Source organism: Vanessa atalanta, chromosome 4, assembly GCF_905147765.1.
Source record: "Vanessa atalanta chromosome 4, ilVanAtal1.2, whole genome shotgun sequence".
Taxonomy (NCBI): domain Eukaryota; kingdom Metazoa; phylum Arthropoda; class Insecta; order Lepidoptera; family Nymphalidae; genus Vanessa; species Vanessa atalanta.
The window spans coordinates 12000983-12028099 of NC_061874.1; the positions used below are offsets into that span (position 1 = coordinate 12000983).

General features: G+C 32.7%; 1 protein-coding gene across 2 annotated transcripts; it reads right to left on the reverse strand.

Annotated features, from left to right (window-relative positions):
- Positions 1-1170: 1170 nt before the first annotated feature.
- LOC125077656 (phospholipase D2) lies at positions 1171-27117 on the reverse strand. 2 transcript variants are annotated; one of them, XM_047689648.1, is made up of 20 exons: positions 26935-27117; positions 25289-25501; positions 18914-19070; positions 17079-17348; positions 14948-15068; positions 13892-14043; positions 13382-13513; positions 12361-12509; positions 11403-11638; positions 10443-10547; positions 9793-9932; positions 9292-9456; positions 8183-8679; positions 7574-7706; positions 6799-6907; positions 6376-6546; positions 5710-5876; positions 4910-5150; positions 3991-4206; positions 1171-3613 (listed from the first exon to the last, which is right to left on the reverse strand). In XM_047689648.1, the coding sequence occupies exons 2-20, from the start codon at positions 25467-25469 to the stop codon at positions 3383-3385; spliced, it is 3573 nt and encodes a 1190-aa protein (XP_047545604.1). In that variant the 5' UTR covers positions 25470-25501; positions 26935-27117; the 3' UTR covers positions 1171-3382. The 2 variants fall into 2 exon arrangements, with proteins under 2 accessions (XP_047545604.1, XP_047545603.1); XM_047689647.1 differs by lacking the exon at positions 26935-27117 and adding an exon at positions 26581-26743.

Consider the following 27117-nt stretch of genomic DNA (forward strand, 5'->3'; position numbering starts at 1 on the left):
CAATGCTGATACTAGATATACTACAAAATGTTTTACAACGTTATTATTATTAGATAATACAAACCGTTATGGCCCTTAGTTTTAAATCTGTAATATTTTTTTTTTTTTTTTTATGTCATAAGGTGGCAAACGAGCAGGAGGCTCACCTGATGGAAAGTGACTACCACCGCCCATGGACATCTGCAACACCGGGGGGCTTGCAGGTGCGTTGCCGGCCTTTCAGGAAAGAGTACGCTCTTTTCTTGAAGGTTCCCAAGTCGTATCGGTTCGGAAAAACCGCCGGCGAAAGCTGGTTCCACAGAGTGGTTGTATAATATCTTAAAAAATATTTAATTAAATTACATGCTGTAAAGGTCTATATTAATCTATATTAAATGCACAATGTATACTTAATTGGATAAGAATTAATGCTGTATTGCTTAAAATAAGCAATTATTTCTCGAAAAAAGTAAAGATCACTTCAGAAACCTCTAAAATTATCAGTGTTTATACTATATTGTGCCTGTCTATCTATAAAAAAAAATCGCTTCATCCGTTGTGTAATTTTAAAGATCTAAGCATATATAGGGACAGACAGCGGTAAGCGACTTTGTTTTATACTATGTAATGATTATGATGATAAGGAATCTCTAACAGACAATCTTTACCAAGAGTTATGGAAATATACATTATAAGGAATCGGGATACTGCAAATCTACCAAAATGAATTGTAGCAGCGAGTTGATATATATGATATATGCTTCAAACTTCCTGTAAGAAAAGCTTTTACTCAACGGTGCTCTATTGCATCATCTTAATGTGAAAACACTTGAAAATGGGATTGAGAATGATTTTTGTCGTAAATAGGAAGGCAGACTGTAAAATGGGCCGGCTTTTATAATCATCTTTATTAAATATAAATGCATTACTCTTGCCTTTAGATTGTCAAAAATATACCAATTATTTTTAAATAATAATTCTAAGCATTACTGATTGGTTTGTGCGAGTTACCTACTATTATAAGTAAATTTGATACTATATATAATTAAATATGGTATGTTTGTTTTAGCAAATAAATAAAATTAACTCAAGTCTAAAGGGATCGTATATTTTAGTAAAGGAAACATTTATTTTATAAAAATATTTATTAGATCACAACATCTATACACATTCAATAGTCTGGTAATGAAAATATATTATTAAATCTTGTTACAATATATTACAATTTAATTAAGTATATAATAAATATAAAACATTAATAATAGCAATACTTCCTTTCCTAAAAAGGAATATACTCTGTTTTTATGTTCCTCAACCTTCCCATAGACAACTACAAAAAAAAAGTATATAAAAACTTAATTTCCATACCGACTTAGTAGGAGTAAAATTCATTCGTAGTTTCCACTCCTCTTGAAGTTAAACTTTTTAAAAACCTATACCTATTTAGAAATTTAATCTCATGCTTTAAACCTATAGTTTCGGAGTTCTCGTTATGAGTCAGTTAGTGGTATTTTTTCACTATTAAATAAACATATGGATCAAACAGAGAACTTTGTTTTTAGATTAATTAATACTTGTATTTTCATATAGCAAGTATTATTACATTCTTCAAACTTGCTTAACAAGTATAGCTCTGCTTTTCTTTAAAGGCAGCTTTACCTTTAAACTATTAACACATTCAAATATTAAATAAACAATATATAATATCAAGTTGAAAAAAAACTTTGATGAGTAGCTTATAAAGCATTTTGTAAAAGGAACCTTTATTACACCGAAAATAATAAATAATATTTAAAAACGACTCGTGACTCAAGAAAACAGAATAAAACTTTATTTATTGGATAATATTCAATCAAGTTTCATAGAATTATTTCAGCATATATTAGTCTAATTTGAGGTAGATAGCATTAAGTATAGCACACAAATTACATTTAAACGTTTTATATATAGATAACGTTTTGCTTATATTACAATTATGTTTTGTAACTTTCATTCACAAGGTCATTTTTTATGAATATTTTACATATATTAAATTAATAAAAAAAATAAGTCACCTTAGATCTTACGACATAGAAGAAAATTGCTTCATATATAACAGGCTATTAACCTCAGGTAATTTATTAAATTATAATTAAATTACCAAATCGTAAAAAAAAAAACATTTGAATATAATTTGTGCATAAATTTAAAAATGGAATGGAAATAACTATTGACAATTGTATAAAAGAAAATAATTATCCATCTATGGAATATGTAACATGACAAAAGAAAAGTTTCTGTCTTTGCCTAAAAAAAAAAAATATTTAACCTTTATATTAGAACCGATTACTTTATTTGAAGTGTTTTTATTTTCAAGTTTCAGTTTAAACAATGAGTGTATTATCAACAGACACATGACATCTTAGATCCTATAACTGTGTACTAGAATTGCACGGATAGTGACGGTATTAGAATTAATCAAAACATTGCCAAATTCTATTGATTTAGGTAGCCTTCCCATTAGGTACAGTTCGTTCATTTGCCTTACCAATAATGGAATCAAAATCATTGTTTTTAATATCTGCTATTGAAAGTTTTGTGAGCCAATACGTGTATGGCTATATACATACACATTATTTACATATATTGATATATAAATCAACATCATAATTAGTACAAAGTTATTATATAACGTCAAAGATAAAAGTATTCATTTCATTTTTGTTTTCATTTGTAATGTTTTGTATGAGTATAATGTGTAAATTGGAATGTGAAGTTACATTTTTTACAAAGTTGAGTTCATTGGTTTGTATTTTGTCAAATTATACACTAGAAGAGTAAATCTATAATAATTATCTCATATGATTATATATTATTAGTTTATACATATATCATATTATGTCTATAAATAATATTAAGAAATAAATATGAATTAAATATGAAGATTCAAATAATTTAAAGCATTATAATTATTTAACATATTAATTCCAAAGTTTCAATTTAAAAATAATTATAGAATTAATGGACGATTACATAAATGAAGATTGTAACATGGGTATTAAAAATATTTCTAAAATCTTACAACATAAATTATTAACAAAAACAATGTAAAAATATTTTAATCTCAAGGAAAGAGACAAAGCACGCGTTACGTAAATATTGTTAGAACCACATATTACCACTATTTAATTAACAATTAATGCTTTAAGCTGCAAACTACACGATTAATGAATGAATTTTCTAAATAATTATTGAGACGCAACAAATTGCTTTCTGGTTTAAGTTTCGGCAAATCCAATATTATTTATATACATTATACATATGTATTAGTTTTGTAGACATCCAAAACATGTTTTGTTCTGTTTCTTTACATTTTAAATTATTAATAATAGGAGTTTTGTTGCCATTGGCAACTTTTATTGACTTAAGTCCAGAGAGAGGTTGGCAAAATACCCTCCATAGAAGTGTTTCTCGGTGTTAATGTTTCGTTGCAAAGAAATTGTAGCGGCATGTCGACGAGATAGCCCTGTATAAGGTCTATTTTCCTGTTCGCGAGGGCCGGGTCTTTGTGCCAGAGTGTTTCGTTGTTCTCTTCATTGTATTTCTTCAGCTCGGCGAATGTGTGCACCGAGTCCGTTGGAATCGTGTGAAAAACCTGGAAAGGTAACAACGGCTTTAGAAATTTGATTTAAAATACATTACTATTGACATTAAACATTCATTCCGAAGTTAAACATTTTTTGTTTGACGATTGTTTGATTTAGCTTAATAACCTATTAATAAACTAAACTTTGTTCTTATAAATATGTGTGATTGCCAAACTATTGTCTGGAGATATTATCCTCAGAGACATATTATTAAGATTTTATTTAAAACAAATGACAGTTTATCTTCTTATAATTGGATGAAATTGAATCCCTGTGTTCTTATTAAGTTGATTTTCAATGGTATTTGTTTAATTCAAATACTCGTTATTAATCTATTTTAGGCTCTAAAATAGCCTAAAAACTAAATAAGAAAATATATTCATACTTCTTCATAAATATCAGTGTTCCGTTTCGAAGTGGCTTTCCATATTCTGTTATAGAACTGATCGCAGCACGGGTCGTCCAGATTGACGCTCAGTTTGATCACATCCTCTTCCATCAACCCCAAGTGTTCCCGAAACAGACGCTTCCTGAGAGCGCCGGCCAACCGACCGCACGGAAACGGTTTCCCGTTCATTATACCGTCTTCGAATTGTTCATCCTATACAAACAAATTGTGAAACATATATTATTATACAAACTTGATCAAAAGTAAAATGTATGTATAAATATACTTAAATAATCTAATTTTGAATAAAAAAAGCACAATATTGTTTTATTATATTAAATTTAAAAGTCGTAATTTTTAATCTGAGACCTAAAACACGAGCCGCCATGGTATGACGTCATATAGGCAAAAACTGTCAGTTCAGTGTAAACAGCATACATATAAACTTTCATAGTAATTGTAGGTTATGTTACTATCACTTTATTTATACAAATAAAGGAAAAAGGACTAAGTATTATTAGATTTTAATAAGGGGTTTTACTAACATAGAAATGATCCCCACATAGATACTACCGTTGATAAAGATTTCGTTTTGCGAGTTTCAACGACATTCCTAATTCCAATATGATCTAGCACTTTCATAAACAAAGTTTTTATTTTTTTCCCATTAACTAATATGACGTCACCAAAATGATTGACAGCGCATTAAAAAAATATCCCTTTTATTTCACTTAAGTAGTTAAAATTAATAAATTGTAGTATTTTAGTATACATTTTCATCGGCACTAAAAGTGTGTAAGGTTTCAATTAAATTTAATTGGCTTCAAATTAAGTTAACCCGCACTAGTAAAACGTAAACGCAAATTAACGCGCGTATAAAGATAATTATACTAATTCAACGATAAACTACGCTTACCTGTAGAAGCACTGCAATTTCTGAGTCCCGTTTACCAATCATGGACCTGTCGTTGATGTTGGCACTCCCACATATGACAAATCTATCATCAGCGATCAGTAGCTTCGAATGTACGTACACCAACTCAGTGACCGGTTCTCCGTCTAATATTGAATGTGTCCGGAGACCGTGGAAAGTAATGTACTCAGACGGGTCCTCTACACCCGCCTCGTACAGACGGGTGATGATTGCCTCTCGACTTCTGCGGAAAGTAATTTAATAATATTGTGTTTTATTATGGAATTACATTTATTTATTTAATATGATAGATGATAGACAAAACAGCTCGGCACGGTTAGCAAGTTAAGATATATAAACAACAGTCAAGGGCTATGGGACAATCCAAAATATGTGTACACTGATTGAAATAAGTATACTAGTTACAATATACTAGTTACAATGATAATATTAAAAATTATTGGTTTTTTATATAAATAGTACAGGCAAATGGGTCTCCTGATGGTGAGTTGCAACCACAACCCATAAACATTTGCGCCGTAAGAAATATTAACCATTCCTTACATCAGCAAAGTGCCACTAACCATGGGAACTAAGATGTTGTGTCCCTTGTGCCTGTAGTTACACTGATTATATTTTTAAGCCGCAATACTTAACGCAATGATATTTAAACTGACTATAATAATAGGGTTTTGTATTTTTTATGCTGAAACAGCACGAATTTGATGGGAGCAAGACTGGTAAACTTAAATAAACTTGACTCCAAAATCAAAAATAGGGATATAATGTATATGATTACACACCTGCATATACTCTGATAGTTCCAATGCGTGACGGCGTGCAGCGACGTCCCCGAGGGCCCCCCCACCTCCCCCTCGAACCCCGGCAGGAGCGGCATCACCACGAACACGCGGAACGATTCCTTGGCGCGATGTGCTCGCATTATACGGTTGTACAGCGCTTCGCTTATCTGAAAATATTTATATAAAGTATTTGATATTTGATAAATGGTTCAAATTTAACACGGGGATCTAACGATACAGGTTTAATCCTTTTCGCGTTTAATATAATGTTCACAAATATTTTAGTGAATAAGCCGAGATGGCCCAGTGGTTACAACGCGTACTACTGAAATTTCATGTGCTTAATTTGTATTTGTAATTCATCTCGTGTTTAGCGGTAAAGGATAACATCGTAAGGAAACCTGCAATTATATAATTTAATTGAAATTTAGAGCAGCGTGGTGTGCTAGCCCAGCTGTTACTCATATAGCGCTCGGCGATGAATAACCTTTTACGTGGCGCTCTGTATCACACATATGAAATAAACTCAAAAAGGAACTTCGTTAACGATAAACAGATCACGGGAAGATATATTTTATATCCAACTGCGGGACATATAAGGGCAGCACTTGTGTTCCTAAAGATTTTTATTTAAGAAAACTTCATAAAGGGCTTTTTCATACAGACCTGGTTCCTGACGGTGAGGTTGGACCTGGAGAGAGTGATGAAGAATTGATTCTCGATGTACACATAGTATTGTGCGCGCGTGATGGTGTCGACATAAGCCTCGTGTATGCTTTGCTCCACCGTGTCGGGGTCCAGGAACCCACAGGACCAGCTCGACACACTCCGTAACACCTGAGGCACAAAGAGTTGATGGATTATTTAATCAATTAATGTATTTGGAGAAATTGGGTAGCTTTCAGCAGAGCATACGAAATTGGATATTTAATTATTTTATTAATTTTAATATTTTATTAAATATATAATGTAAAACATTTAATTCATAAGAAGTATTTTTTTATATTAAAATTGGAACTAATTTATTATTGAAGTATTTAGCTTTTTTTTTTTAATAATAGGTACAGATAATGACGAACTGATACTGACCTGACAGGAAGTGTTAATCATTTCTATATTGAGAACTTGTTCCAAGCCTTGTAACGGCTTGATATCGCTGTAAGTCTTCGGCACCAGATACGGGTAGTTCGTATTTTGCCTGTTTAAAATAAAAGAGTATATTATTTGGTGCAAAATTATCTTGAGATTGTCTATGACAGTTTTTGTATGACCCACAATAAACATTTTTTATGCTTTACTTTTTACGAGGAATAATGACTTATTTTTGAAGCGATTTTAAGCAATATACCATTAATCCTTATCTAATTTAATATTAAGCACTTTAAAAACATTGTGCATCTAATATGGATCAATATGGCACTTTACATCATGTAATTTAAATGAATATTTTCGAAGATACTACAGATTTAAAACGCAGGGACATAGCGGTTTGTATTGTCCAATGACTGAGAAACTATGAACGTTGTATATAAAGACATACTGTATAATTAGTATCAGTATTGCAACTGTGCGAAGCCGGGGCGGGTCGCTAGTAACCTATAATTTCTATCTTTAATAATATTATAAATACGGACGTAACTCTGTTACATCCTCACACTTAAACGGTTATAACGATTTAGATAATATTTGCCATGGAAATAATTTAAGTCGTAGGAAGGACGTAAGCTAGTCTCAATCACGAAAATCTTCCCTTGAGGATGTGAAAAGGGAGGTGGACGCCCGTCCGGTGTGCTATAAAGTTGTATCAACTTCGGGCGGGTACAAGAGCCGCGCCTCGGCTAGCGATACCGTAAGTGCAGCCGACCTGGCCTTCTCCAGCTTGACGGCGTTCCAGCGCTGCACGAAGTGTCGCGCCACGTCGCGCGCGGCGGCGCCGGCCAGCAGCGCGCCCACGTCGTGCCACGGCATGCGCGGCGTCGTGTTGCGGTCCACCAGGTCTGCGGGGCGCACGTCGCTTTCAATCATATGGTGGGCCACCGACTTGGGTCCTATGAGACGTCATGTCGCCCGTGCCTGCGGTTACACTGGCTCACTCCCCCCCTCGAGCCGGGACACGACAGTACCGAGGACGCCTGTTTGGCGACAGAATATCAGGTGGGTGCCAAATGGATACCAAATAGACGACTACTTCATTCATTAATTTATATCACTTGTAATATGTTGAATTCAACGCTTGGGACGTTTTTCCCCAAAAATATTTTTCAAAAATAAACTTAAGATTTTATTAACGATACATGAAACTTCCCTGAACTTAAATCACATATTTATTTAATGTGCCCCATCAATAAATAATCAGCCCACAATTTTGACAATGGTATTTACCATAGATTTCAAAATATTTTGTGATAATCATGAATTAAAATCTACGGATTTTTCTGTCATGTCATCAAACCATCTTAAAAATAATACTTACCAACAAAAGGTAGTTCCAACGTATTAAAATCCTTAACTATGAAGTTGACGTAGTCCTTGCCTATCCACAACTTCGAGTTCCCTTCTATATCATCTGAGGCTTTTTTCGTACTTTCCGTTATCACCCTCCCTTCGACTACTTGAGCTAAGGGCGTAGGTTCGCTAGGCGACCTAGGCTTAATGCCATCGGTGAGAAGTATCTCGTCGTTCGACCTAGCGTATTTCTCTGCTTTTTTTCTTTCAGAATCATCAAATTTCTGTTCATTTCTCTCCTCCTCGTACGGTGGGTATATAATACTGATAAAATCTTTTCCTCTGTCCGTTATTTTGTCTAGAACGTTTCGTTTAAGTCCATCGCTGTCATAATTCGAATCTCTTCGTGTTCCTACTTGTAATAATTGATCACCCACTTCTAGGACAGGTTCGGGTTTTGATGTGTCTTCTTCAGATTTCGTTTCATTCTCTGTACTTTCTGCGTTTTCTTCTTCTTGGAACGGTCTGTAAAAATTCGTAATTATTATTAGCTTAACTGGGCCGTGATTAGAATACGTAAATCTCAATCGACGTTGTATTAATTAACTAACGGGTAAATGAAAGCATGAGTATATCTGAATTTGTTAGATGACATGAAAATCTGGCACGTGTTACTATTCACAATCGGAGCAGTGTGGTGGAATAAGCTCTAAACCTTCTCTTCGAAGAGGAGAGGTGGCCTTAGCCCAGAGCCCATTAAATTACAAATTAAATATTTACATAACAATACTACTACTAGTAAAAGGTTACTATTAGGGATGGCAGTAATGTCAACTCGCCAAATATGTAATTTGTACACTTAAATAGCCCATTTATTGAGAAAGATTAGGCTATATAGCATCTCTCAAGAACTTGGAGCAATAACAATTAACACGCGTGAAACGACGGAAACCAACTAGTATAACTATAGAAGCGAGTTCATTAACCGTCATTATTAATCATATGTTCAATAAGTCCAGTGTAACTACAGGTACAAGGAACATTACATCTCAGTTCCTAGGGTAGTGGCGTCATTGTTTTCAGTGGTGACCTCTTGCCACTAGGTTGCCTATTTGCAGGTTCTTAAAAAAAACTTACATGTTAAGACCAATAACGACATCTCTCGAAGACTTGGCCAATTCGATCGCAGCTTCCAATCCGTTCCCGTAATTCACGTACAATCCGCCGCCGGGGGAACTCGAGGTTTTCTTCTTGGATTTTATCAAGGTTTTCGGTTGCGATATGTTGCCGAGGTCGGTTAGTCTGGAAGTTTGAACAAAGAATCAGTTCTTAATTATAGCTTCAAAAATTAACCCTTGCATTATTCGTTAAGAATATTAAGGATGATGGACTGTAAAAATGGAACATGTGCCCGTGGGACATCCCACGGCTGGGCAATGATATCCTCTTAGTTTATTCAGCCATTGCTCCATTACGAGTTAGTTTAAAATAAACGTTAAATTTATTAAGATAAGTTATTATTATTGTTTTATTTTTATAAAAACATATGAGGGATACCATTGATAGAATTATTGTATACATATTTTTCATAAGTAATTAAGATCAATTATATATTTCTTATATATGTATATATTTTACCTGTGTTTATGGTCGTCCCATCTCCCATAGCAGAGGTCGATGCCGCCCAAAAACGCAACAGTTTGGTCGATAACAACGATTTTCTCGTGATGAGCCCAGAATAGCACTCCACCTTTTGCGTGGTCTGGATGTCGGAAAACCTGAAGTAATTAATTTATATGTTTATAATTACAAGATTTTAAGATGAATCCTTTTTAATAGCTGCACCATTTTAAAGTAAGTTTATTAAATCGCGGCGACCAAAGGATAAAAATGGTAAGGGTAACCTAAATTTACTGTATACTTTTTTGTACCAAAATTTTAGTTTCGTTTAAAATATGCGTAAGTAAAGTTCATCGATAATTTTTTACTAACAAGTATATAAATAGATTGTTTTTACCAACTAACTATATACCAAAGTCCTATGAACATTGTAACAATTGCTACTTTATAAATTCAAATAAAATGTGTAACGTATTAAAACACTATTCTAAAATATTTCCTCGCACCTCCAACCGCAACGAATTAATTTTCATCTAAATTCTGTAATTAATATAAACTTTCAGAAGTGCTTGCAAAAGCCTATTTAAGAAATAATATTTATTCTATTGTAAATTTTATAAATAATAAATTTTATCGATATGGCAACACAGACACTTAAGAAATAATACCTTAATGTTTTCACTAGCTAATCTACTTTTACTGTAGAAACTGTTGATACCCAGTGCCATCTCGACTTCTTTGTACAGCATCACGAACACCTTCACGCCTTGTGCCTGGTGGAACATCATACATATTTGAAATTGAGACTTAAACACTGAGGGCTAACTATTGTATTATAATTGGAAGGAATTATGTCACTCGTTATAAAAGACGGACCAAATCTAGTTGAATTTTAAAATAACTGGACTGGATTACTTGGTCGATTTTAGTTCTAGTTCGTCTAAGGAACACTGTTATAACCGCCAAACAACAATACAAATTATTGTTTTTTTTTTTATGGCATTTGTTGGTGGACGAGCATATGGGCCACCTGATGGTAAGTGGTCACCACCGCCCATAGACAAAGGCGCTGTAAGAAATATTAACCATTCCTTACATGACCTATGCGCCACCAACCTTGGGAACTAAGATGTTATGTCCCTTCTGCCTGTGATTACACTGGCTCACTCACCCTTCTAACCGGAACACAACAATACAGAGTATTGTTATTTGGCGGTAGAATATCTGATGAGTGGGTGGTACGTACCCAGACGGGCTTGCACAAAGCCCTACCACCAAGTTTGATTTCTATATGTAGACAAGTTAGCCAGTGTACAAATGAATTAATTCTCATACAATTTTTGAATTACATTATTTACTAAGAGTACAAAATGTATAACAATCTAACTTAGCATACAAAAGTAACAACAATTGAAAAGTAACAAAAAGAAAAATATCAATATAATTCCTATAGCTTAACATATATAATAATGTGAATCATCATTATAGTGATATTATACCAGTAGACTCGTTAACACATTGTTGAACTATATTAAACGATAACGTTCAGCGGAAAGCCTTCTCTAAAAAGCACTGAATACAACGTATACTTTTCATATCAAGTCGGTATATTTTATAGAAGATCTTACCGCCTTCCTTTTCAAAATGGTATCTAGTCTCCAGTAATCCCCATTCAGGGCCGGTCTCTTCATATAGATTTCGGGGCTGAGCCACCAATCGGCTATGAATATCTCCTCCCTGGCCAGCTCCATGGCGTCGGCGACGGCTGACAGATACGCCGAGCCGTCGACTAGAGTGGCCACCGGAGTGGCCGCCCGAGGGGGGGCGAACGAGTGATGGACGTTCGGGTAAGTAAAGTCCCGAGCTGAAAATAGAACCAATACTTTTAATATACGTTTAGAAGAGTATATTAAAATTGTATACGGTGGCAATCATTGTATAGATACTAGGAGAAAATAAATACAAGATTATATTAATGATAAAAAGCGTGGACATAGTATTTGTTGATTTCTAAGCCGGTTCATCTGGGTAGAATCTACTTTCCGAAACGGTGGTAGTTTTAAATTTAATTCTACACTGTAACATGACTATTCAAAAGTACTTATATGAGCTTACTCAAATAAAGAATATTTCGATTTGATTTTGATTTAACCTGTTGTTTCAAAAGTTTTTTAATCGTGACTTTGGACATGTTTTTTGTTATTTTCTTTCTTGAAATTTAATATAACCACAAATGTTAACATTGAAGTTACTTAAAAACATTTTGGAAGTGCTTAGGTTCTTAGGTTTATTCAAAAAATTGCATATATTGTTGTTGTTATCTTTAAGGACGTCAAGGGAAGAGTTGATAGTTTGGCCAGACAGCATTGGCCTTAAAAAGTAATTTGTCAATTGGTGAATATCCGCCCGGGAAGGTATCACCCAATCTTCAATTATTTTATCCCCTAAAAGCAATACAACGCCTTTCAACACCTAGGGAGAGGAAAGCGACATAATTACTGTCACTAGGGACATAGCCTCGTTGGAGTTGTTGCGTGCGAATGGTGAAGAAAATGTAATACGTCAAGGTTGATAACTAGTTCATACCGGTTTGATTGGCAACACTCTTCAGATAATGCATCCACTCCTTACTCTTCCTCTTAGTCCAGCACTTGATCACCATCTGCCTGCTCTGGTTCAGGATTTGTAGGCCCTTGTTCAATCCCGTTGAATACAAACCGCTCGACACTTCGAACCTTAGAAATTAAGTGATCATGGTAGCGACGATTTATTATGTATGAACGATTAATTTTTTTTTTTTATTTTGTTTTGGTTAGATTATTTCTATTAAATTTGTTATTTTATGAATGATTATAAAAATAAGGTTAACATTATAACCAAAACCATTTTATTATAAACAGAATGTTATTCACACTGCTGTACTTACCAGTTACGTGCTGCGTAAAATAAAACAGTGGAATTAGTTATTTCATTCAAATTTATATCATATACATCAAAGAAAATCTATATCAATGTTCAAAAAAAATCTATATTATAATCTCCACAACTAATGATCCAACTCTGAATTTGTTTTAGTACCACTTATCTATATTATTCCCGAGCGCTATTGGGCATCAATTATATTTACATATATTTTTTTAATAACGGCACGCGTGCGAAGCCTCCCCCCCAGTTTTATATAATTTACTATTGTAAATGAAGCTTTATTAAGATGTAACAAAAACTATAGTTTACTTCTGCCACTCTTGTCGGACTATGATTTTGTTATTTAGCTCGTATTCAATTAAATATATTCAACAATAGTTGTCGCCCGCGGCTTTGTTCGCATTTTAGGGGGAGATCATCAGGTGGTACAAATAAAAAGTAGTAGTCCTTTCTTGGAGTTGAAGTTTGCTTCATACCAAATTTAAAAATATTCTGTTCAGTGGCCGTGAAAGAGTTATAAAATTAATATAAATTTTAGTATTGTATCCACAAAGTAATCGAAGTGAATACCAGCTAATATTATTAAGAAATCGTGCGGAACCAAATAGAAAGTGTAACATATACCCCTCACATCATCATAGTCTTTAATTCCGCTCATACTTAAACAAAATATACGACTTACCCTTGATCGAACAACATAATGCCCTTAATGATGCCGTCGCTGGGCCGAATGTACCCGAAGAAGGTGTCTTTCACGAACAACCATCTATCCTGCCATTTCGCACACACTAACCCCGTGCAGAAATAATTACATCTGGAAGGAAAATTTTCGAAAAAATTAATTTAGACATTTGGAACTGTTAAAATGAACAAAGATTTTTACAAAAATGCTAGATTAAAAATATTACTATTTATTTTATAAAGTAAATGGGCGGACGGTCGAATGAGCCACATGATGGTAAGTAGTTACCATCGCCCCATGAGATTGTCGCGTTAAGAAATATTAACAATTCTTTATAACATCAATGAATCACCAGTAGTAATTGTTAATCGGCGGTAGATCGTGTGGGAATAGGAGGTTCTAACCTAACCTGTGTAGGTTAGACGGTACTACAGAAAATCGTACAACCATGGTTAAGGAAAATATCCATACTTAGACGACTAACAATTCCAAAACTAAGTTAGAACCAACCTGACACACACCATAGTGCCCAGGAGTCCGAAGCAATTGCATCCAGCTTGACCGGGCCGAGTCGAACCGGTTCGCTTCTGTATAATTCCCTCCTTGCCTTTCGTACCCAGTTCTGATATGAACGAAATATTGGAAACTTCGAGAAATTTCACCTGCCAAATATAAAAGTTGGATTAATTAACGCTTCAAATATCTAAAGAAACAGTCACTATTTTGCGGGGAAGTGTAAATGGTTTAACAACAGGATCCCAGTTAAAGAACGCGTGTGTGCAAAATTTTTTTATACAATTAGTAAGTTCATGGTTGACAGCATATCTTGGGAATGAAACGATCGCCTTCTGGCAATTTTTTTTTTAAATATTAGACAACATCTCATACATTGATCCTAATGTAACTAGCTAGCACTTGTGTTATGGAAAATCAGAAGTAACGTCGGTACTACAAACACCGAGACCCAATACAAAAACTAATGAACTTTTTCTACATCGACTGGGCCGGGAATCGAACCCGTGATCTCGGAGTGGCGTTCCCATGAAAACCGGTATTCGACCACAGAATGTCGTTTTTCTTTGTAAACACACAGTTTTTATTTTGCCGGTTTTTTTTTTGGTCAGGGTTATTTCTTTTCGGAACCTATCATAGTGTTTTATTGGAAAATCAATTAAGTGTAATGCTTCTACATTGAATAATCGAATTTAATTTAATATATTAAAAATAATGTAAAACAGTAAGTTGTCATTGAAGTACGGTTGGAATCAAAAGGCTTGCTGCGTGAGAAATATTAATACAGGATATATCTTTGATATATTTTGGCTGAGTTAAGTCCTCCTCCCATTTTGTGGAGAAGGTTTTTGCTCATTCCACTACGCTGCTCCAATGCAGACAAGTAGATACATTCGTGATATAGTTTGAGACGTAATGCAGGTTTCTCACAATGTTTTCCTTCACAAGCGCTTTAAGGACAAGAAAATTCAGTAACGAATGTCCGTTTTTGCAATCATCAGATAAAATTCTCGTCTTATAATTTTCAGACGGAAATCATTATATCGAACTCACTGTCTCATGATGATTCCTGTATATGGATATATTCAGTAGATTGAAGAGGTATTCCTCGAGTTGTTTCATACGCAACTGTATTCCTTCATATGTCACCATCACTTCTGGTTTCCGAGGGAATCTGTGAATTAACCGTATGTGTGTGAGTTACCAATTACATAACCCAATAAAATAAATATTTATTCTTATAATATACATCGTTACGAGAGTATGGGCCTGTAGTGTAATTGATGTGTCAACTTTATGCAGGCTGGATAGCTGCCACTCATTGTATATTCTACCCCCAAACCGCAACAATCTACCACTAAAGTGTTGTTTGTTGTTGTTGTACATATCTTTCTAGTCTTATGATCATTTTTTCCGTAGAGTGTAGATAAAAGTACCTTTATTCTTTTGATTTTCATATTGATACTTGCCTTCCTTTCGATTTCAACTGTGATATGGTAAAAAAAATGGCACAAGCGGCGCGACCAATAAGACCGTGTCTAATTCATTCATTCATTTGATTATGATAAGTTTTACGTCATAATGCTAACATTGCAACAGATTTGATATATACACTTGATAGTACAATTATACTATTATACTATAAAAAAGGCAAAACGTAACGACAGAAAAATATCCGTATATATAAATACCTATATGTAATCTATAATAATATTATAAATGTGAAATTAACTCTATTTATTTCTCTGTTGCTCTTTCGCGGGCTTCTATCTATCTTGTTCTGTCTAACATCTGAAGACAAACCGCTAAAACAACGACCAGTTATATAAAACTTCAAACTTACATTTGCAAAACAAACAATTCTCTCCTACTCTCAAACTATTAGAATAAAAACCAATAGACAGAGAGCGAGCGATGCCGAGAGACGATAGACAGACCGAGTTACTTTCCTATTTATAATAAGATTAATGCGTCAATCTTTTAAAAATAAAGCCAAGCTTATGGTTACCAGTGTTACATTAACGAGCTGCAATTTACACATTATTTTTATACAACCGATAATAACAAATCTGTAAACACGGTATCACTTTGAATGATTTATCAATCGAATATGAGACACTTTATCTAATCTCTGACAAGGGACATTGTATTTAGTGATTGTAACAAAAGAACGATGACATATTAAGGCGCCCCTTCACTGCGAACTGTGATCGTGTAAGCAACGCCCATTGCTATACTCATGTAATTTTTTTTTAAATCTTATTTAGAATAAAAAATATAGTCTATTCACACGAGGACAGAAGCCAAATAAACAACATTTAACATCAAATTGACGCGGTATCATTGGTCGCGAGCTTGAACAATGATATTCACTATGGTCTTGCGAATAAATAGCGTTTTGAAGGTCGACTAAGCTGTTATCGTAACTTTTTTAATAAAATTAAAATCGATTTAAGTAGTTAAGCGGAATAGTGTTATATTATATACAAAGATATTTTAAACAGGAATTCTAATTATTGCACAATACAGCTGAGCTATGGGCAAATCGCATGTAATACGTAAATCTAAGGTTTGTATATCTTCATTCCTTTAGATTGGAATAGGTTATAAGTGTCAATCTTAATCTTTGACTAGATCTATATTTATTTATTTATTTGATCCACCAACATTTGTTCACATCTATATAGTATCTGTTTTATTTATTTATTTTATTTATTTATTTTATTTATTTTTATTTATTTTATTGACAGTACGCCAGAAAGATACGCATGAGTAGTGTAATTAGTAGTCAAACAAGACAATAACTCATAATTGAACACAATCAACTCTTCGATACAGTTTAATTGCTGTTTTTGTAGTTATGAATACATCTCTTCAAATTAGAAAGGAATCCCATCATCGGCGGCTTTGTTTATCTTTTTAATTTTCGGAACAACAAAGCAATCTCAATCAAGTTAACTTATCGTTGTTTTTATTTTATAATTACTACTACAAGAGCTTATGCACCGGCCGCATTGGACACAAAAAGAAAATCACTCGGGCATGGCGGCGTTTTAAAGTGCGTCCTTTGAATTAGACCGACAATGTCAGTAAGGTAGCTGAGGCCTTACTTACAACATACGTACGTACAACGCCTGACACTAGTGGAGACGCACCTTTAAATACAAAAATTACATAATTTTACCTTGGCAGGGCTCCTTTCCGCTTTCTAGGTCTGCCTTCCCGTCGCTTAGAATTACTCCTCGGAACGGCTTGTAGTACCACTTTTTCTGCCTTCTCTTCGGTGTCCACTGTATTCTTAAAACTAGCTCGTCTCGACTTGTGGGTTTTGGTGGGAAAGGGTATTTTGAGAGTTGCTCTATATAAAGACAGCTGTTGATGGAGATACAGAATATGTTTGTAGCGCTTTTTAATCGTCCAAGTGAAGTCGCCATGTTGGAGGTTTATCGTATATCTGAAAACATTAAAGAGAAATGTCTGATTAATGGCAAACTTAGCATTGAAGTGAAAAGAAAAAATCACTAATTATCGCATGATATTAATCGATATATAAATATCGATTGATAACTTTTCATTGTTTCGATAATAATCGTATGATTTGATTAACAAACACGCAACATTGTTTCGTCTTATTTGTGCATTTACGGTTTAAAAATACACTATCCTGTAAATACACTGACGATATATTACGGTATGTCATTGAACATATATTTTCAGAAATACATACACATATATGGAAAACAATGTCAAAAACGGGAGATGACCAAATGTACACCTTCTATCTTCTTGAGAAAAGACAATGTCCAGACAGAGGGTTATATGGTTTGTTTCGCTTCACTTATAATACATATTTTTAAATTATATTAATGATTTAATAACCATGCATGCTGAATATAGATTAAATAAAGTTTTTGATTATTATATTACATCTCGTTTTACAAGATTCACTTAATGATACGGTTTTGTTTTTTCAAGCCCGTCTGGATATATACCACCCACTCATCAAATATTCTACCCCCGAACAGCATTACTTAGCATTATTGTATTCTGGTTTAAAGGCTATAGTCTAAGAGCCAGTGATCGGCAGACTTACGGTATAGTAGTGAACCTCCATTTTCCCAACAGCAGGTAAGCAGTATTTTTACTTTCAATTCGACGAAAACATATTTTATTGTTATACCAAAACAGACAGCAGTAAATGAGATCGTCGCTCTGTTAATTTAGCTAACGATAGTTTAACTTGTGTGACTAATGACCTAATAGCTTTTTAAACGGTAACAATTCATTCTATAACAATGAATACCTCATAAAATAGCTGGTTGATCTATTAGCTAACGTTAATTGTTACAGCGAATCTATTTATAACAAATACTAACATAGTGTTTGTTGTATATTATGAGTAATCGTTACGATAGAAAACAATTAGCACAATATCCTAGCAGGACGAGGATATCGCTCGAGTATTTGTTTAAGAGATTTATTATTATGTAAGACTTTAATGTTATTATATAGATTATATATATCATACACGAATCTAATTTTGTAAGTCAATATATATTTGAAAGTAAGTAAGTAGTAAGTCTCTAAATTTATATATAGATAGTAACATCCAATTATAGTATTAGTTTTTGTTTATCCTTAAAATAATGTCTTTGATATACACTTTATATAAACATAAATGAATAACTCTAAAATTAAAATTTACAACAGAATGTTGAATGTTTGTTGTTGTTTTTCAGACATCGGTAGGCGGATGGTCAAAGGGGGAACCTGATCGTAAGTGGTCACTACTAAACATATACAGTGGCGCCGTATGAAATTTTAACAATTTTTTATACAACAAATGCCCCATCGACCTTGCACCCTAAAATGTAATGCTCTATGACTCTAGTTACAGTGGCTCACTCAATCTTCAAACCGGACACTGGAAATTTAAATATACAGATTAAAAATAAACTATTTAATTTATTTTTTATCTGTATATTTCTTTTAGATATATTAGAATGGTTTAATACTTACAAATTAGGGTTGAGTAAATGTGTCGTCACGCTTCTTTCGTTCTCCACGAATCTGACCTTTATTTCAACACCCGGTATGAACACTTTTCTATGTACTGAATTAAATTTAATTGGAGAAGCGTGAATGGCTTTATATGGCACTGCAGTTGCTAGGGGAGCTGGAATATAAACAAAAATGCGATTACTAAACGTTGATTGAACTAACATTTTACGATCGTGAAGATCGAGACAGAGATAAATTACTAATAAGATCTTGGCAATCACGTGGACAAGTGACTTACGGCGAATGTCAACGTAATTAGCAGACAGAGTTATACTTTTTGGAATCATTTCTATGTCAAATATACTTTATTCGAGTCGAATCTTGTGCGAACTTCTGATTTGTCAATACAAGATTAAGTTAATTTTAAAGTTACCACCGTTTAGGAATGTATATTTTACCCAGAACAACCGGCAAGAAATTCAGTAATTAATATAATTATTATTTTCTGAAAGTTAAGATAGAAACATACATAGATACATATATGTATATATGAACAATTAAAAAAATTAAGGTGAGAGATAATGTTAGATTATCCTTGCGACTAACCGAGATAATTAACTTAAATATGTGTTGACCGTGTTTTTAAAGACTGATTGCTGCAGCTAGAAGTTGCGCAGATCAAGGGTAACATCGCATTTATGTCCCATTGGGTGATTATGGAGGTTATACAAACATTTTTTTATGGGACGTTTTTTGATCGGTGTTTTGCAATCGCGTCGTTTGTCTCCGGTAGTAACAAACAGCATGTACACGCCCCACTGTTAAGCTAAGGCCTGCTCTCCCTTTAAAGAGCATTGGTGCTTCCACCAGTTTGGCCTATTTTATTGAAATTAGACACATGCAGGCAATGTTTAGTTGTGATTCGTTACGTTTTTCTTTCACCGCCGAGCACGTGATTATAAACACTATTTAAGCACATGCAAATTTAGTGTACCTGGGTTTGAAATGGTAAACATCCGCTCAGATGCACGCGTTGTAACCACTGGGCCATCTCGGCTTAAATTCCTAACTAGCGTTGAATTTGAAATGTATATTTATTCTAAATTGTAGATTGAGTGTCGCACTATAAAGGAACTTAAACGAATGAGCTAACTTTATTATCTTGGTGTGCGTGACAGCTGCGTTTGACACTCGTCAGACGTCATACTACTTTACTAGTGTGCGTGAACTTAGCGGCTGATGGCTGTTTTACGACACATCCTCAGCGTTGACGTATGTAGAAGTACATAGATATATAAATAATAATCAATGAAAATATATTATAAATACTACTACTTAGACCAAAATATACGCTTATAAAACGCTAAAATTAATGTTTTTACAAGGATTAAAGCTTTGTGACATAAATTGATAAGTTATCGTTATTTTTATATACATATATGGAAATTGACATCCATTATCTGAAAAAGACACATATATGCGGTCATCAATTTTTCTGTACATTTAGGAAACTAAAATATCTAGAGCAAAGTTTTAATTTATCTGTATATACTCATATGATAAATGTAACTCAATTTGTCTGTTTCGCTTTCTCGGCTAAACCACTAAACCGTATTTGGTATGAAGCAAGCTTGAGCCCCAAGGAAGACATTAAGGTAGGATATGGGCTACCTTTATACCCATTACCTGTGAATAACACAGGAAAAAACTAGTCTGCTATTATTTTATAAGTACATATGTATAGATATAACTTCTCTTTGTAACCTACTACCATCCTGAATATAAAAGGTATCGTTTTATAAAAAAAATATTTGCAATTTATATGTATAATGAAGAACATTCTAGAATAATTTTGGACAATTTATTAAATGAACTCATTGATGATCTTTATCTACAAATATTGAACGTGACGCCATAAAAGCCTAATTTGTCGTCTCGTTTCATTACTGTTGCTTGTCAATTTAGACTTTTATTATATATTTTTATGCATGTACGAGTAAAACTATTGATAATTCTTTTTCGTTATAGCTTCAAGTCCTTCTACATTTCTTGGATATGGTTTTAAGACTATTTTAAGTCTAATTTTTTAAATTAATATGTCTATACTGTTAAAAGATGTTAGTTTTATTCATTAAGTGTTCGTAAATGAAAACTAAAGCTCAGAAATATTTACATAAGTCAAGGTCGGTATATTGTTTACACTTTGTTGCCATTCCAAAATTAACTACATACAAACTTTGAGCTGAGACCAATAGATCTTACATTTTTTCCTACAAAAATATAAAACAATAAATTAATAAATCAGAATATATTATTTATTTATTTAAAATATTTTATTTTTAACGACTTGTTTTAATACCGACAAGCCAAGAGTATGATAACAATTCAGGCCAATAGTTACCTATATAGGCATTTTTCGTAGAGTCGGCCTTTGTTATCGTATTTCCGATCACAGAGTTTCGTAGTGAACAAGAATCGAATTTATATAATTTCCTGTATTTTGATTCGGTATCTAAGTTTTGCAAGTGTAGTCTATCGTGAAGGTCTTGCGTAATAATCAGTATATCTTATTATTTTGATGTAATACTAAGTCTGTTCGTAAATTATTGAAAAGGTAAGATGGCGTATACTATGATAAAGTAAATGCTAGTAAAATACGTTTTTTAAAAGGCGGAATATATCAATTAGATAAAATGTTGAGAAAACACGTATATTTCCAATCTACGACAATTAATTTGTTGTCTCGTGGATAAGTTATCTGTTAGATTAGCATTCGTATCGGTAAAGTATTAACATGTTTTTGAAGTTAATATCAATAGGATGATGTAAAGTCTAATTTAAATTATATGTATTGCTAATAACTATTTAATATTTGCCAAAGTTTTTATCAATTTCGATACAACTTACATCGATACATAAGTACACACACTTAGTATTTTGAGGGCAATGGGAAGTGGAAGCCTTCGCGCAAGTGCCAAAAGCATTTCTATAAAGATTCAACTCAGTTGGATGATGGTTACAAATGTATACGAGTTACGATTACGACTTGCATAATTCATCAAAGAAATATTGACCTGTAAAGGTCCAGGGATGGACTAAGAGATATGTGTTATAGCTGAGTGTATGAGTTCTATTAAACGCGTATCTAACGGCCATCTTAAGTGTCAGAAGACAAGTTATCGCGCACGAAATATTATAATAAACAAATGTTAGGTTTGAAAGACAGCAGCTGCATCAGCAATTACCTCACTCGTAACCCGATGAAAATCATAATCAGATTTAATGTGTATGTGTAAATAATGTCAATAAACAAAGATAGGAACTTATGTAAATGTGAAGATGTCAAAATTGTTTGTTTGACATCTTTTATAATCTATGTATATAGGCGAAATACCACTCACTGGAAGATATGGTCCTTATATGGTGCAGAGTCAAAGTCAAAGTCAAAAATCTTTATTCAATATAGAAGTGTTTGCACTTGCTTATTGATTGTCAAAAATCTACCACCGGTTCGGAACTTAGCACCTCGGACCTGAGAAGAACCGGCGAAAGAAACTCAGCGGGATATATTTTTTTTCATTTTTTTTTAACCATTTTCCATGTAGGTACAATGATAAGTATATATTAGTTGTTTGAAACAGATATTCACCAAGAACGGATTTTACGAAACTCCAACACTAAGGTGGTAAAACGGGAGTTGGAAGTTTGTGTTTTATAAATTTCGCGCGGGTAAAGCTGTAGGTTCACCTAGTATTAATATACAATAATCGAATGTCAGTCTGCGAGATACACATACTGCTACGAATCGAATATCGGGCAATCAGCGATTGTGGCTCTGGTAATTTTAAGGATTAAGATCAAAAAATATTATTTTGGATGAAATTTTATAACATAAATATAATATCAAGATTACTAACTTAGACAATTTATGCAGTTCCCATTAGAAAAAGGTAAGCTTTACAATTTGGACTAATATAGTTAGTTTAAGAGATATTTAAAAATACATAAAATGATATACTAATTAGATATAACGAGGACACGTAAAATAATCAGCAGCAGTACGTGACATATGAGTTTATATTACAAATATATAGTAAGTATATTTAAAAAAAACTCACGACTCGCACATATATAAATGAAATATGGTTCACGTTTAGTTCAAGTTCTTTCTCTTCTTGGAAATTAACATATTCATAAAAAAAAACCATGAGTAAAGACTCTTTATCAGAAACTCATTTAGTTTTTATTAATATTTTACAACCACAATATGCAATATATAACAGATTAAGGTTTTATTATTCCACAGTGGACCTGGTATTCTTTAAAAACATAAACCTTAAAATATTTACGGACGCTGGAAAGAAAGACCAGCTCAAATCAAAATTTTATTTATTCAAGTAGGCAGTAAGTGTTACGCTTTTGATATAGATTCGCGAATTTGTGCAGATAATATTAAGAGTTCAGTTTCCTTTATGTTAAAAAAGAAGAATCAAAATAGACTAGGGTTCCTCCAGAGTCATGTTTATGTCAAATCAAATCAAAATATACTTTAATTCAAGTAGGCAACAAATTTCAAATCGTCATTTAACAAACTATATTAAGTGAAGTTATCACTTGTTCGGAATGTACCTAGATTCTACCGAGAAGAACCGGCAAGAAACTCAGTAGTTACTCTTTTATAACATTTAAAAGTACAGTAAAGTTAATTAAATACAATTATATATGTATGTAATAGATCCTGACTGGAAGTCAACAAGTATTAACTCCACGCTTTTGAATGAATTAGCATATTTCGAATGTTTTTTTATTGATAACAACCAACCAAAAAATTAAATAAGTTGATAAACAGAGGAGAAGACATGTGAACTGTTTTGTCTTTGCTTATTTATAAATAGATATTACGATTGAAATCAATATAGAGACAAACAAATTTATCTGCACCTTTATTCGCACAGTACTTACGGACCACTGTCTTCTAGTAAGTCTGCTACGAGACTAACTAAGGGATAAATAATACTGATACTAAATACATTCGAAATATATTCAGAAAGGGCCATATTGAAATCTATATGAAATGCACAATGTATTATAAGGTAAGGTGGGTACTTTATTGGGGAAGGATTAATGTTGTATTGTTTAAAATCGCTTCGAAAATAAGCCATTATTTCTCATAAAAAGTAAAGGATATAAAATGGTTATTGTGGGTTATCCCTGAGCGATTTCTAGACCTTTTTAAGGTGTACAATACTGCAGTACATTATTTTGACCTACCTTGTAGGTTTCAGCCAGAGTTTGCGATGTAAGTGCAAAAAAAATGTATTTATTTACGACTTCACATAAAAAAACCTCTTAAATTATTATCAGTGTTTCTCTACTATATTGTGCATGTATTATACATACATATAAACCTTCCTCTTGAATCACTCTAGCTGTTAAAAAAACGCATCAAAATCCGTTGTGTAATTTTAAAGATTTAAGCATACACAGGGACAGACAGTGGTAAGCGTCTTTGTTTTATTCTATGTAATGACGTATTTCAATAATTATCAATTTTGATGACGTTTGTCAGGAATCCCGTGACGACTAAATTTTTACACAATTTTAATATATTTTAAAAATTACTGATCAAACAAAACATTGATATGCGAAATCTAATAATCTAGATAACGTTATTATTATTAATAAAGTTATATGATAAAATGATTATGATTCAAATCGTGACTCATTGAATGATTGTGTCGTAACTTATAAAAATAAATAAGTAACTTTTATGAAGACAATCACATGGAAAGCAAATGAAATTAATAGCAAACAAAAAATTTAATTGTGTCTCCCCCTTTTACATTATGTTTTTTTATTTAGTAACATAGACTAAAAAAAACATTTACGAAGAACAGTTATTAATTAATTTGTTGGTTATCTTGATTTTTGATATATCAAAATACACTTTATCAACCAGGTATTTTATAGACAAATTAAAGGTAAAGCGAAAACCAGTTTAGGCGCAGATAGTTATTTTCACAATGCAAATTACATCGAATATTATAGACAATGCATCCTCCATTAAAATCAAATAATTCTATAATTAATTATTTGTCATTCACATTCTTTGAACTTCAATCCTACCAAATTTATATTTCACAAGGACATCATAGTTCCCCATGATTGGTGATACCAGAAATGCTTAATATTTCTTGGCAATATACCTATATATAACAACCCAGTCTATTACCAATGGTGACCACTTACCTTTGACCCATTTTCTAGTCCACCAAATTATAACATAAAAATAATTATACTTGCTTTACTTCAAGAACATCTTCATGTCATTCTATCTTTATTAGAAAATGAGACAAAGCAACACACAGTAATATTATCGTAGAGTTAACTAACCTGAAGCATCCGTTTCCTCTTTGCTGTTTATCTTATCTACATCAATGACTGACAAAGATTCTGGAACGGCAAGACTCTCGTCAAAGTCAGAGTCCACACCAGTGGGTGTCAGGGAATCCAGATTTTGCAATATTCCTTGCAAACAGTCCCCCGGCGTCGTTGAAGGTGTTGGCGTTTCCATACCGTAGTTTGTGTACCCGTAGAGTTCCTCATCTAAAAATGTTTTTCATTATAATTTGTTTGTAATCTTTTAAGATAAATATAACATAATGCCGTCAATTCCTCTAAACTCTTGGTCGATTTCGCATAATACATTGCAATAATTGTTTAAGTTACTTTATTTATATTCAATTACACAACTTGTAAGGAAACGCTGACATAGAATTAACAGAAAAACACATTGAACACTGCACAAATTAGTAAGAGCACTCACAATACGATATAATATATTTATATATTTGAGTTTATTAATGTTATTTTTAGTCCTTGTTGGCACTTCTAACAAGACATGCAATATATTCCATATTTCTTTTGTTTTATTTTTTACTCTAATTGTCTTAATGTTAATCTTTTTAATTAATTTAATCTAGTAAGCAATTAATATGTTGTTTTTCCTTTTCTGTGCCAAAGTTGTTCTGAAATTACCTAATCAACGAACTACTTTTATAACATTAGAAAGACTTGTTCAGAACTTGTTCTTATTTAATCTTTTTAACATTCTACTGGTAATATATGGCTTAGCCTTTACAATTGAATAAAAGAAATAAAGATAAATGTATAGTCAATACAAAATATATAATGTATACAGTTTGATGTTGTTATTGTCTTTTTGTTTATAATCATTATTAATTAGCAACACTTGAATGTATATTAAAAAGTGTTTCATTCAATTATATATGTATATGTGTTGGGTCTTGTTTATTTATAAATTTCTAGCTTAAACTAAATTAAACGTCCAAATTAAATGTCATCCTAAAAAAATATCATAAATTATAACTTCTAGGGTATATTATTTTATAAAGGTTTTCATGTATCATATAATATCATATTAGATATTATTAAGAATGAATACACTTTAATTTCTTAACATACTTGTGTGTAATTAGTCTACCATTGTTCTCATGTAATCTAAAGGCAAATTATTTTATGTGCACATAACATTAGTAATATACCACATTAATTTTTGTGTCAAAATATTGTGTTTGCGTAACTCTTTTTCAATCATCACACTCTACCGACTCTTCTGCATAAACAATCAGAAAACAAACACTAAAACACTTCACAACCACTACCTCTTTTAATAAGATTATGAAAACTGAGTGATAATTCGCTACGTTCCATACGTTTTCTTGAGTTTTCGTCTATTAAATCTGTTTTCACTTCACGGTACCCGTTAGGTCGCTGATATGTAATGTTCTGGCCATTACACAGAATAAATTTAACACTTGTATACATAATCTACGTTGATAAGATAGCACTCGAGTCGATTTTCAGTTGTTTTACGGCGTTCGTAAAAATCGGTCAAACAGTGAAATCAAATTGACTATCTTTGAAGGAAAACGATTTCGTTGGAGACGGTTTTACACGGTTGATTGAAGGCTGAACCAAGGTTTTGATTTAAAGTAAAAAAAAAAAACTGTACTTACAAAACTTTACGTACAAATTCGTTGTAGTTTCTTGATTTACTGTATTACTTTATTTGTTAATCATGAGTAAATCAGACTGATCTAAGAACTTGTAATGATTTGAATGCTTATTGTTTGAATCATTCATTTAATTACTTATAGGTACAAGGTTTTTCTGTGTAAAAACTATATTTGTTAAGGCCA

Coding starts and splice junctions, on each gene's coding strand:
- LOC125077656 (XM_047689647.1), bottom strand. CDS start 26,743: ATGTATACAAGTGTTAAATTTATTCTGTGTAATGGCCAGAACATTACA. Junction 17,349..18,913: donor CATTTACTCAACCCTAATTT/GTAAGTATTAAA, acceptor TAATGTTTTCAG/ATATACGATAAACCTCCAAC. Junction 9,457..9,792: donor TGGGACGACCATAAACACAG/GTAAAATATATA, acceptor TCAAACTTCCAG/ACTAACCGACCTCGGCAACA.